The sequence below is a fragment of the Oncorhynchus kisutch genome, linkage group LG8 (genome assembly GCF_002021735.2).
Source record: "Oncorhynchus kisutch isolate 150728-3 linkage group LG8, Okis_V2, whole genome shotgun sequence".
Taxonomy (NCBI): Eukaryota; Metazoa; Chordata; class Actinopteri; order Salmoniformes; family Salmonidae; genus Oncorhynchus; species Oncorhynchus kisutch.
In genome coordinates this window covers 78,213,159-78,225,452 of record NC_034181.2, presented here as the reverse complement: position 1 = coordinate 78,225,452, position 12,294 = coordinate 78,213,159, and the positions used below count along the sequence as shown (strand labels likewise).

The 12,294-nt window shown below is 45.0% G+C and overlaps 1 protein-coding gene across 1 annotated transcript in view; it reads right to left on the bottom strand.

Moving 5' to 3' along the window:
- The window catches only part of LOC109881087 (protein unc-13 homolog C), a 222,597-nt gene that overhangs the window by 154,734 nt on the left and 55,569 nt on the right, over positions 1–12,294 (bottom strand). The window contains exons 6-8 of the mRNA XM_031829463.1: positions 10,899–10,904; positions 9,938–10,009; positions 1,252–1,519 (exon numbers count right to left, since the gene is read on the bottom strand). Coding sequence (XP_031685323.1) covers positions 1,252–1,519; positions 9,938–10,009; positions 10,899–10,904 — 346 coding nt within the window. The remainder of the gene's footprint in view (positions 1–1,251; positions 1,520–9,937; positions 10,010–10,898; positions 10,905–12,294) is intronic.

Below are 12,294 nucleotides of genomic sequence, written 5' to 3'. Positions count from 1 at the left end.
CCTCTCCCCCCCACTCCCCTCCCTCCCCCCTCTCCCCCCCACTCCCCTCCTCCCCTCACCCCTCTCCCCCCCACTCCCCTCCCTCTCGCTCTTTTTCACCCCTTCTCTCTCCTCCTCTAATCGAGTTATCTCGCCTGTCATCTTTGGCGAGGTCATGAACTGCGATTATGAATCATCATTTGAATAAAACACTATCTATTCGTCCCAAATTACGCTGTTTTCCCTACATAGGGCAGTACTAAAAGTAGTGCAGTACTAAATGTAGTGCAGTACTAAAAGTAGTGCAGTATGTAGGGAATAGAGGGCCATTTGGGACGCACACAGAGAGTTCTATCATTCAGAGTGGAGCTAATCCAGTTACAGAGAGTGACGGTCCTGGGGCTAACGTGTCACACGTCTACTGTCATCCAATCAAAACACTAGGATAAACCTCTAGATACTACACAAAACATGACCTGCTACTGTAGAACAGAGGGAATCAGATTAAATAAACATTACAGTAGCAAGATGGAGAGGGTGTGGGTGTGTTTTAGTGCAAACACAAACACATTTGAGAGCTAGCTACACTTCAAAGCAGGCTGGGAGGCAGAGAGTAATGTCATACTGAGAGTCAGAGGAGACACCCTCCCTGTAAGGCTGGAGCCAACAGCTGGACGGACGCACGCACGCACGCACGCAATCACACACACACACACACACACACACACACACACACACACACACACACACACACACACACACACACACACACACACACACACACACACACACACACACACACACACACACACACACACACACACACACACACACACACACGGCAGCTTGTGTATGCTATATGGAGTAAAACAAACAAGCTGTAAAAGCAGGCATCTGCGATTCAGCACCACTGAAGTGGACAGCAACAGAATCTGGATTCTGAAGTTCAGCACCACAGGACAGTGGACAGTGCTAACATAGCTCCCATTGTAAATAATAGCTGAATAAATTGCAACTAAAGGAAGATAGAACTCTTCCATTATTGCATTGAATCCGCAACCACATATGAATGCATATTCTGTGTGTGTGTGTGTGTGTGTGTGTGTGTGTGTGAGCCTGTGTGTGTGCATGTGCGTGTGTGTGTGTGTGTGTGTGTGTGTGTGTGTGTGTGTGTGTGTGTGTGTGTGTGTGTGTGTGTGTGTGTGTGTGTGTGTGTGTGTGTGTGTGTGTGTGTGTGTGTGTGTGTGTGTGCGAGCGAGTGGGAGTGCAAACCTGTGTTTCTGGGAGTGAGTCTGTGTGTGTGTGAGTGTATTTCCTTACTCTGCAGACAGTCGGCGTTGAGTAGATCCTGACACTTCTCGTGGCATTTGACACCACACTCAGAGCAGCGCATACCCTGCCTGGCGATGCCCCACAGCAGGCCCTCACACTCGTGGCAGTAGGTTGGGGCGGTGGCCGTCCACACCTCAAAGTTATGAGGCGTCGTAGACGAGATGGGATAGATCAACGCCTGCAACGTCTTCCTAAACACATGCAGTTTCTGGAGAGGAGGAGAGAGGGTGGAAAGGAGAGGAGAAGACGGCAGAGGAGGAAGAAAGAAGGTGAGAGGAGAGGAGAAGAGAGGGAGGATCCAATACAAGCATGAGGAGGGAGAGAGAGGGGGGAGAGGAGAGGAGAAGGGGGCAAAGAAGGGAGAGAGGAGAGAGGGGGAGAAGAGAAGAGGGCAGAGGAGGGAGAGAGGGGGAAGAGAAGAGGGCCGAGGAGGGAGAGAGGGGGGAGGAGGGAGAGAGGGCGGGGAGAGGAGGGCAGAGGAGGGAGAAAGAGAGGAGAAGAGAGAGACAGAACGAGAAAAATAGAGAAGAAAAGAGAGGGGAGAAAGAAAGTAGGTGGAATTGAGAGGTCAGATGTAAGATTATAAACAGACACACAAACCCCTAGAGGTAAAGGGAGAAGATCTAAGGCCAGAGGTCACTGTAAAGGTCAAGTGTCCCCAGGGTCAGTCCAGTCTCATTAAAACTTAAATGAGCTATAGCACTGTGTTGCTTTAAACCCCATCGCTATAGGCTACCTTCTAATATGATATAATGGCTGTGTCCACAATACTACATTCCCCTTATAGTGTACATTATGCTTACCACACACAGCTTTAGGCTGCTTTTTAATGCTATCCTATGCTCCATATAGTGCACTAAATGTAGTGGGTATTATGCTGACCCTACACTGCTATAGGCTACTTTCTAATAAGGCTACTTTCCCAACAATATCTCACGGTTTGACCAATTTTACTTCAGATTCTGACGCAGCGTGGTAGGGGTACATTTTAATTTATTAAATGAACACAGAAAAAACAACAAATACAAAACTAAACGTGAAGTCTAGTAGGGCTAAACAGCACAGTACCAAAACAATACAGACGCAAACTAAACGTGATGTTCTGGGCTGCTCACAGGCAGCTACACAAAAACAAGATCCCACAAACAACAGGTGGGAAAAGGCTGCCTAAATATGATTCCCAATCAGAGACAACGATAGACAGCTGCCTCTGATTCGGAACCATACCAGGCCAACAAAGAAATAGAAAACATAGACTACCCACCCTAGTCACACCCTGACCTAACCAAAATAGAGAATAAAAAGGATCTCTAAGATCAGGGTGTGACAGATAGCACAAACTTGGACAAAAAACAAATTGAGACTGAATGCAGAATTCTGCAACTACATCCTCTGTGTACAACGTAAAACACAAAATAATGCACGCAGAGCAGAATTAGGAAGATACCTAATTATAAAAATACAGAAAAGGGCCATTATTAGCATGTCCAAACCTTCCATAACAAAGCCATCACCTACAGAGATGAACCTAGAGAAGAGTCCCCTCAGAAAGCTGGTCCTGGGACCCCAGGACAGCAGCACAATTCGACCCAACCAAAAATTAAAAATATAATTATTTCCAATGTGTCAAGTAATTAATGAAAAAACTAAGTAAACTGGACTGCTATTAGGCTCTAAACAGAGAGTACACAGTGGCAGAATACCTAACCACTGTGACTGACACACAATTAAGGAAAGCTTTGACTACGTACAGAGCATAGCCATGCTATGTGCCCACTGCTCACAAAATGAGGTGGAAACTGAGCTGCACTTCCTAACCTCCTGCCAATTACGATATCAGAGAAACATACTGTATTTCCCTCATATTACACAGACCCACAAAGAATATGAAAACAAATCAAATTTGGATAAATTTACATATCCATCTAGTTGGTGAAATACCACAATGTGCCACCACAGCAGCTAGATGTGTGACCTGTTGCCACTAGTGAAGCACAAATTCCATTGTAAGGGCAATTGTAAGGCCATTGTAGGGCACACAAGCTCACAGAACGGGACCACTGAGTGCTGAAGTAAAAAACGTCTGTCCTCGGTTGCAACACTTACTTCCAAGTTCCAAACTGCCTCTGGAAGCAACGTCAATACAATAACTGTTCATCGGGAGCTTCATGAAATGTGTTTCCATGGCCGAGCAGCCACAAATAAGCCTAAGATCCCCATGCGCAATGCCAAGCATCGGCTGGAGTGGTGTAAAGTTCACTGTTATTGGACTCTGAAGCAGTGGAAATGAGTTCTCTGGAGCGGTGAATCATTCACCATTTGTAAGTCCGACGGACTGATCTTGGTTTGGCGAATGCCAGAACTCTACCTGCTCCAATGCATATTGCCAACCATAAAGTTTGGTGAAGGAGGAATAATAGTCTGGGGCTTTTTCATGGTTCGGGTTAGGCCCCTAAGTTTCAGTGAAGGGAAATCTTAAAGCTACAGCATGAAATTATATTCTGTGCTTCCAACTTCGTGGTAACAGTTTGGGGAAGATCCTGTTTCAGCATGTCAATGACCCCGTGTTAACACAGAAATGGTTTTCTGAGATCGGTGTGGAAGATTTTAACTAGCCTGCACAGAGCCCTGACCTGAAATGGAACGCAAACTACAAAGGTAATCTTTACTGTTACTTTCTGATCGTTTATTTCACTTTTGTTAATTATCTATTCCACTTGCTTGGGCAATGTAAACATGTTTCCAATGCCAATAAAGCTCTTTGAATTGACATGCGTGCATGCATGTGTGATGTGTGTGTGTGTGTTTTGCTGTGATCAGCCGTGCTGCTGGAGAATGAAAGCAGAGGCTTGAATCCATAGCGAGTGTTGCCAGCCACTGTACTGAAAGAATCAATGGGTGCAGTAAATTTGCCTTTTACAGTGAGAGAGACATAGAGAGGTGACATACTGCTCTCCCTGACACAACGACGATTTCTCTATTGAGTACTTCTCCTCCCTCTCTCCCTCTTTCTCTCTCCCAGCCTCCACTCCTCCTTCTCTTCCCTCCACCTCACTCAAATATAAATTACTGTACTCGCTCTCTCTCTCTCTCTCTCTCACACACACACACACACACACACACACACACACACACACACACACACACACACACACACACACACACACACACACACACACACACACACACACCACAGAGCAGGCTGCTGAGCGCTTTAAAACTATAGCCCCAGAGGAGAGCCCTGGATAAGAGCATCCCCCTCTACCCTTTCCCATTCCTCTTATATTTTATCCCTGCATTTTTAATTCCCCTCCTCCCTGTCCTGTTTAATACAGGCCTGTCAGACGTGGATAAGTATCAGGTGAGTCAAATCCTCACTGTAACTTTTAAGAACGAAACCTGCCAGCTACCAGCTGTCTTCATGACTTTTAGCTGCTAGCTAGCTAGCTGCTGTATCTCAGAGAGAGAGAGAGAGAGAGAGAGAGAGAGAGAGAGAGAGAGAGAGAGAGAGAGAGAGAGAGAGAGAGAGAGAGAGAGAGAGAGAGATGTTAAATGTCTGGTTTACTTTGACTACATCCATAATGCGTTTATTACACATTTATAAGCATTTCATGAACGTGTTATAACAGGTCCCAACCACATTGTTAAAGGTTAACAAAATATATCCATAGCATTCTACAGCGCATTCATGTCATGCTATGCAAGAGCTCATATTTAGGTATCTTAATAGATACATAATTACATTAACAGAGTGGTGTCATCATTTTGGCTGTTCTCAAAAGTGTGCTTCTGCCATACCAGCGTGGCAGAATCTTCAAGCACCATTGAAAAAGAAGAAGGTAAATCATGGGCCTATACCGGCCGGTGAGGAGCATGGAGCTGGTGCAGGCTATATATCAGCATCATTTTCAAAATATGGTTTGGCCTTTTGGCATATTCACTAACACTGGTATGGAAGAAGCACACTTCTGATAACAGACATAATGATGACACTACGCTGTCATTGTTATAATGCATCTATTATTAAGATACCTAAATATGAGCTCTTGCATAGAATGACATGAATGCGGTATAGATATGTTATGGATATATTCCATGAACCTTTAATATTGTGGTTGGGACCTGTTATAACAAGCTCATGAAATGCTTATAGATGTATAGTAAATGTATATGTAGTCAATAATTACCAACTACGGTAGATATCAACTTGGCAAGTTCCCCAACGCCAGTGTATATAATGTCAAATCAAATCAAATGTTATTTGTCACATGCGCCGATTAAACAACAAGTGTAGACCTAACAGTGAAATGCTTACTTACACACCTTTAACCAACAATGCAGGTTTAAGAAAAATACCCCCCAAAATAAGCAATGAAGTAACACATAATTAAAGAGCAACAGTAAAATAACAACAGCGAGGCTTTATACAGGGGGTACCGGTACAGAGTCAATCTGGAGGCTTTATACAGGGGGTACCGGTACAGAGTCAATCTGGAGGCTTTATACAGGGGGTACCGGTACAGAGTCAATCTGGAGGCTTTATACAGGGGGTACCGGTACAGAGTCAATGTGGAGGCTTTATACAGGGGGTACCGGTACAGAGTCAATGTGGAGGCTATATACAGGGGGTACCGGTACAAAGTCAATGTGGAGGCTTTATACAGGGGGTACTGGTACAGAGTCAATGTGGAGGCTATATACAGGGGGGTACCGGTACAGAGTCAATGTGGAGGCTATATACAGGGGGTACCGGTACAGAGTCAATGTGGAGGCTTTATACAGGGGGTACCGGTACAGAGTCAATGTGGAGGCTATATACAGGGGGTACCGGTACAGAGTCAATGTGGAGGCTATATACAGGGGGTACCGGTACAGAGTCAATGTGGAGGCTATATACAGGGGGTACCGGTACAGAATCAATGTGGAGGCTTTATACAGGGGGTACCGGTACAGAGTCAATGTGGAGGCTATATACAGGGGTACCGGTACAGAGTCAATGTGGAGGCTATATACAGGGGGTACCGGTACAGAGTCAATGTGGAGGCTTTATACAGGGGGTACCGGTACAGAGTCAATGTGGAGGCTATATACAGGGGGTACCGGTACAGAGTCAATGTGGAGGCTTTATACAGGGGGGTACCGGTACAGAGTCAATGTGGAGGCTTATACAGGGGGTACCGGTACAGAGTCAATGTGGAGGCTTTATACAGGGGGTACCGGTACAGAGTCAATGTGGAGGCTTTATACAGGGGGTACCGGTACAGAGTCAATGTGGAGGCTTTATACAGGGGGTACCGGTACAGAGTCAATGTGCGGGGGCAATGTACTGTCCAGTTAGTGTGCATTTTTTATATGTAGAGATTTCCATTTCTGAAGATGGACACACAGACAGTCATCCTCTGCCTGATCTTTCTGCTCCAAAAAGCAAAGCAGAGAGAGAGAAAAGAGAGTGAAAAGAGAAAGAGAAAGAGAGAGAGAGAGAGAGAGAGAGAAAAGAGAGCAAGGCGCTAGATAAAAGAGACGGGGAGAGAGAGAAGAGAGATAGAGATAAAAGTGAGTGAGAGAGAGGGAGGGCAAGCGGGAGAGAGGGGGAGGAGGGTAGTTGGCTATAAAACATCTGTCCTGAGTGGACTAGCTTGTCAATCTCCCTGCTGCTGGATTAATGACATTAGAGACACCCGACTGGCTCACTGTGACGCCGTCACTGCGCTCTCCTCTCCTCTCTTGCTTTTTTCTTTCCTCTCCTCCTTCTCTCTCATCCGTTTCTCAATCCTCTCCCATGCCCCTCTCTTCTCTTCTCCTCTTCTCTCCATTACTCCTCCTCTCCTCTTATACCCTCTCATTTCCTCCCTATCTCTTCTAATCCCTCTTCCCTCTTTCCTCTCTCCTCTCCTCCCTATCCTCTTTCCTCTCCTTTCCTCCCTATCTCCTCTAATCTCTAATCTCTCTTTCCTCTCTCCTCTCCTCCCTATCCTCTTTCCTCTCCTTTCCTCCCTATCTCCTCTAATCTCTAATCTCTCTTTCCTCTCTCCTCTCCTCCCTATCCTCTTTCCTCTCCTTTCCTCCCTATCTCCTCTAATCTCTAATCTCTCTTTCCTCTCTCCTCTCCTCCCTATCCTCTTTCCTCTCCTTTCCTCCCTATCTCCTCTAATCTCTAATCTCTCTTTCCTCTCTCCTCTCCTCCCTATCCTCTTTCCTCTCCTTTCCTCCCTATCTCCTCTAATCTCTAATCTCTCTTTCCTCTCTCCTCTCCTCCCTATCCTCTTTCCTCTCCTTTCCTCCCTATCTCCTCTAATCTCTAATCTCTCTTTCCTCTCTCCTCTCCTCCCTATCCTCTTTCCTCTCCTTTCCTCCCTATCTCCTCTAATCTCTAATCTCTCTTTCCTCTCTCCTCTCATCCCTATCCTCTTCCTCTCAGCAGCGTATGGGTGTTTACAGTGTAATCTGAGATACAGTTCTCTTAGGGATGTTCTTTTGTCAATTCAGAAGATAAAACACCAACATCTGCTCGCCCTACTTAAAACCACAAAAGGACTACTACTCCTGTATGCAGCTTCACTCGGGACTACTCGGGGCATTTAGGACTACATTTCCCTTCCACAGCTACACTCAGGACTACAGATACCACAATCTGCAGCTACACTAAGGACTAGAGATCCCACAATCTGCAGCTACACTAAGGACTACAGATCCCATAATATGCAACTACACATGGGACGACAGATCGCACATTCTGCAGCTATACTCTGATTAACCTTTACAGAATCGGTGACCCGACCTCAGGCAGTTGAGCTAACATAGGCTAATGTGATTAGCATGAGGTTGTAAGAAACAAAAAAAATCCCAGGACATAGACATATCTGATATGGGCAGAAAGCTTGTTAATCTAACTGGACTGTCCAATTTACAGTAACTATTACAGTGAAATAATACCATGCTATTGAGGAGAGTGCACAATTATGAACATGACAATATATTAATAAACCAATTCGGCACATTTTCTGCAGTCTTGATACAACATTTCGAATAGATGTGCAACAGTTAATTGGATCATACTAAAACTTTGCACATACACTGATATCTAGTGGCCATCTAGTGGCCAAAGTCTAAATTGCGCCTAGGCTAGAATAATTCATTATGGCCTCTTCTCTTGCATTTCAAAGATGATGGTGCAATTCTTTTTTTATCTTTGTATTATCTTTTGCCAGATATAATGTGTTATATTCTCCTACATTAATTTCACATTTCGACAAACTTTAAAGTGTTTCTTTTCAAATGGTATCAAGAATATGCATATCCTTGCTTCAGGTCCTGAGCTACAGGCAGTTAGATTTGAGTTTGTCATTTTAGGCAAAACATTTTTAAAAGGGGCAGATCCTTAAGAGGTTTATACAGGGGTTTTCAAAACTCTCCTGGACCCCCAGCCATTATATTTACTTGAACAATTCTAAAACTATCACACCTGATCCATCTAGCCAACTAATTATCAAGACCTTGAATAGGCCAATCAGGTGAGCTAGTTCAGGGCTACAAAATAAATCCTAAACATCTGAGGGTCCCTGGGGAGAGGTTTGAAAACCACTGAACTACACAACTGTAATACAGTAAACTACATTACTGTAATAACAATATAATGAACATTACTTTGACGGTATAATAATGTTACCTACAAACCTTATACGTTAACGTAATAGTTACCTACAATAATGTCAAGTTCTGTGATAGACTGTATTGTGATAGACAGCATTACTGGTACGGCATTAGTGATATTAGGAATTGGAGCATCCTATCCAACTATCTTTATTTATTTAGTGGGAGGAGAGGATTGGAGGGAGGGAGGGAGGGAGGGAGGGAGGGAGGGAGGGAGGGAGGGAGGGAGATGAGGATTGGAGGGAGGGAGATGAGGATTGGAGGGAGGGAGGGAGATGAGGATTGGAGGGAGGGAAGGATATGAGGATTGGAGGGAGGGAAGGATATGAGGATTGGAGGGAGGGAAGGATATGAGGATTGGAGGGAGGGAAGGAGATGAGGATTGCAATCAATTAAAGCAGAAAGCTCTGGAGGTCAGCGGAAAGGAAAACAAATTCTCCCTCCATCGATTAAAAGGTCTTTCTCTCTCTCTTTCTGATTCTTGTACAGCACAGTACAGCAGTGTTCATCATTAAGCAAATTGTCTCTCAGCCGCATTACTCTCTACCTGTTCATTCCTACTGTACTGACAAGCTAATAAAGTTAATCTACTCTCTACAGTGATGAAACAGCCTAATCTAGTCATTTAGTCTGACCAAATCTATCTTCTAGCTGGACACTTCCTGGACAGTTCCAGTACAATGCCATGCAGCTCTTGTGACATTCATCTCTGAACACACACACACTTGTGGACGGACACAATGAAAGCACCCCCCCCCCCCCACACACACACACTGACAGTTTTAACATGGCTGCAGGGGTCCATGTCTGTATGTGTCAAAGCTCCCCAACCCCCAACTCTGTGTGCCCCCTTAACCCCTCGTGGCAGTGCTTTTGCCTTTATGCATGGCCATCACATTAGTCCTTCCCCCTTTTTACCCCTGGGTGATCTGATTGTCCAGTGATTTACATGCAGGCAGTGAGTGGGGCGACCTACCAGGTCCTCGTTGTTCAGGGTCGATCTAGTCACCAGGGCGAACGAGATGCCTGCCTTTCGAGCAGCGAGAGTCTGGGAAAGAGAGAGAGAGAGAGAGAGAGAGAGAGAGAGAGAGAGAGAGAGAGGGGGAGAGAGGGGGAGTAGACAGAGAGAAAGAGAGAGAGAGAGTGGGGGGTAGACAGAGAGAAAGAGAGCGAGAGGGGGGGGAGTAGACAGAGAGAAAGAGAGAGAGAGAAGGGGGGGAGTAGACAGACAGAGAGAGAGAGAGAGAGAGAGAGAGAGAGAGAGAAGAAGAGACTAAATTAATGCAACCATGACACCATATTAATAATCAAACAAAGTGGTTTTCTAGCACTGCAATAGGATTGTCACTCTCCTTTAGAAGCAGGGTCATGGGGGGAGGTCAAATACCTTCTAATGCTGAACTTGACTATCGTATCACTGTGGTGTCTGCCATAGAAATAACTGTCTATTCCTCACTTTCAGCCGGTCTCTAGTTGTAGAGACAGAATCAGGATGCATTCCCAAAGATGCCATATTTCCTGTGTAATGTACAGTATTTTGACCCGAGCACTATGGGCGCTGCTCAAAAGTAGTGCACTCTATAGGAAATAGGGTGCCATTTGGAGTCAGCACAGAGAGATTAGCCCGTTGTCTTGGGGAATGGGGTTAGGAATTTTGGGACTATTCTATCAGTCCATTAAGCCATGCAAGCTCAGTCAAGCACAGATAAACTATTTACAAATGATTTAAAATAGTGTTTGAACACAGCTCTGTCACAGAAACACAACTCTCTGTCCGATGCAGACACCCCAGGATGTCTACTACAAAGAATGTACCTCTAGCGAGCTTCTTGTTCATTATCAAGGCCGTAACAACAAGTGAAGACAGAGAGAAACAGAACAACTTACCCAGATATATTTTGTAATATGTTATCATTTTGTAAAGGGCTTTGACTTACCATAGCCTGATGGTTTCCACAGACGCAATGAAACGAAAAAGCAAGAGATGCAATTAGAAGCTGTCTGTCTGGCAGGCAGGCAGACATGGGCATTATCTCAAATCACACCCTATTCCCCATAAAGTGCACTACTTTTGACCAGGATCTGGCCTATTGTCTATATAGTGCATTACTTTTGACCAGGTCCCACAGGGCTCTGGTCAAAAGTAATGCACTCTCTAGGTAATAGGGTGCCAGGGCCGATAGTAGTGCACTATAAAGAGAAAAGGATGCCATTTCAAATGAAGCCCTGATGTCACACAGAGAATAGCCACAGCATGGTTGAACTCAGAGCTTCAGAGCTAAGACAATCTGTGACATGCATTACAAGTCAGCTCTATGGAACAATTCATCTCAGTCATTTAGAGCTCTACAATCTATAGAATCATATTCTTTACATGCATTAAACATTACAGAATTGCACTCATGCTTGGTATTTGTAGTGTTGGTCTCGGTACATGTATAGGTCCAGGTGATTTTTTTCCTGACCACATGACCTGACCAGGAACAAAACTACAGCTAGGTATCACCGCTAGCAACCAGAGTCTTTCCTGGTCATGTCTTATGGTCTGGGAAGAACTCCTGGCCCCATCTCTGTAGGATGAAGCATTTGATCATAATATTTCCGCTGTCACTTCTGCACGTTAGTTAGTCTGGTAGACACACCAACAGACGAACACCAAACAGGACAAACAGGTACACGCAGGTACAGGTACGTTTACAGTGACGCCAGTTGGACTTTACACCACTGACTCATACACAGTACACTAACTAACTAACATGTACATTACATGGTAACATTAATATCCACTAAACAAGAGTGTGGAGAGGAGATAGATAGAGTTACATATATATCATTATACTAGGGCATTAGTAGGCAACCCTGGCCTGGAGTGCCACAGGCGCTTCATGTTTTTGATTTAACCAACCTGGAAGACCAGGTGTGTAATGGTTTTAGGCCATCACTGAACTGATCAATTAGCTCAGTTGGTCAGGTGAGGTGCCTAGTTGGAACAGAATCCTGCAGTACCTGTGGCAGTCCAGGAACAGGGCTGCCGACCCCTGTGCTAGAGAAGAGCCTGGTGCCACATCTGCATGTGCTCTGTCGTCATGGCCACCATACACACAGTATACAGTATGTTATGTTGGCTGGAGCACATACAGGTCTGGACCAAATTGATATTAGAGGAGCTTACGTTACAGATAGACAGGAAAATGCACACATGAACAGCTGACAATATTGACTCAGTCTTTACCATCCTATAGCCCGGGGGAGGCCAATCCTTCTCCCTGAGAGCTACTGCAGGTGCAGGCTTTTGCTCCAGCCCTGCTCAAGCTAACACACCACATTCAGCTA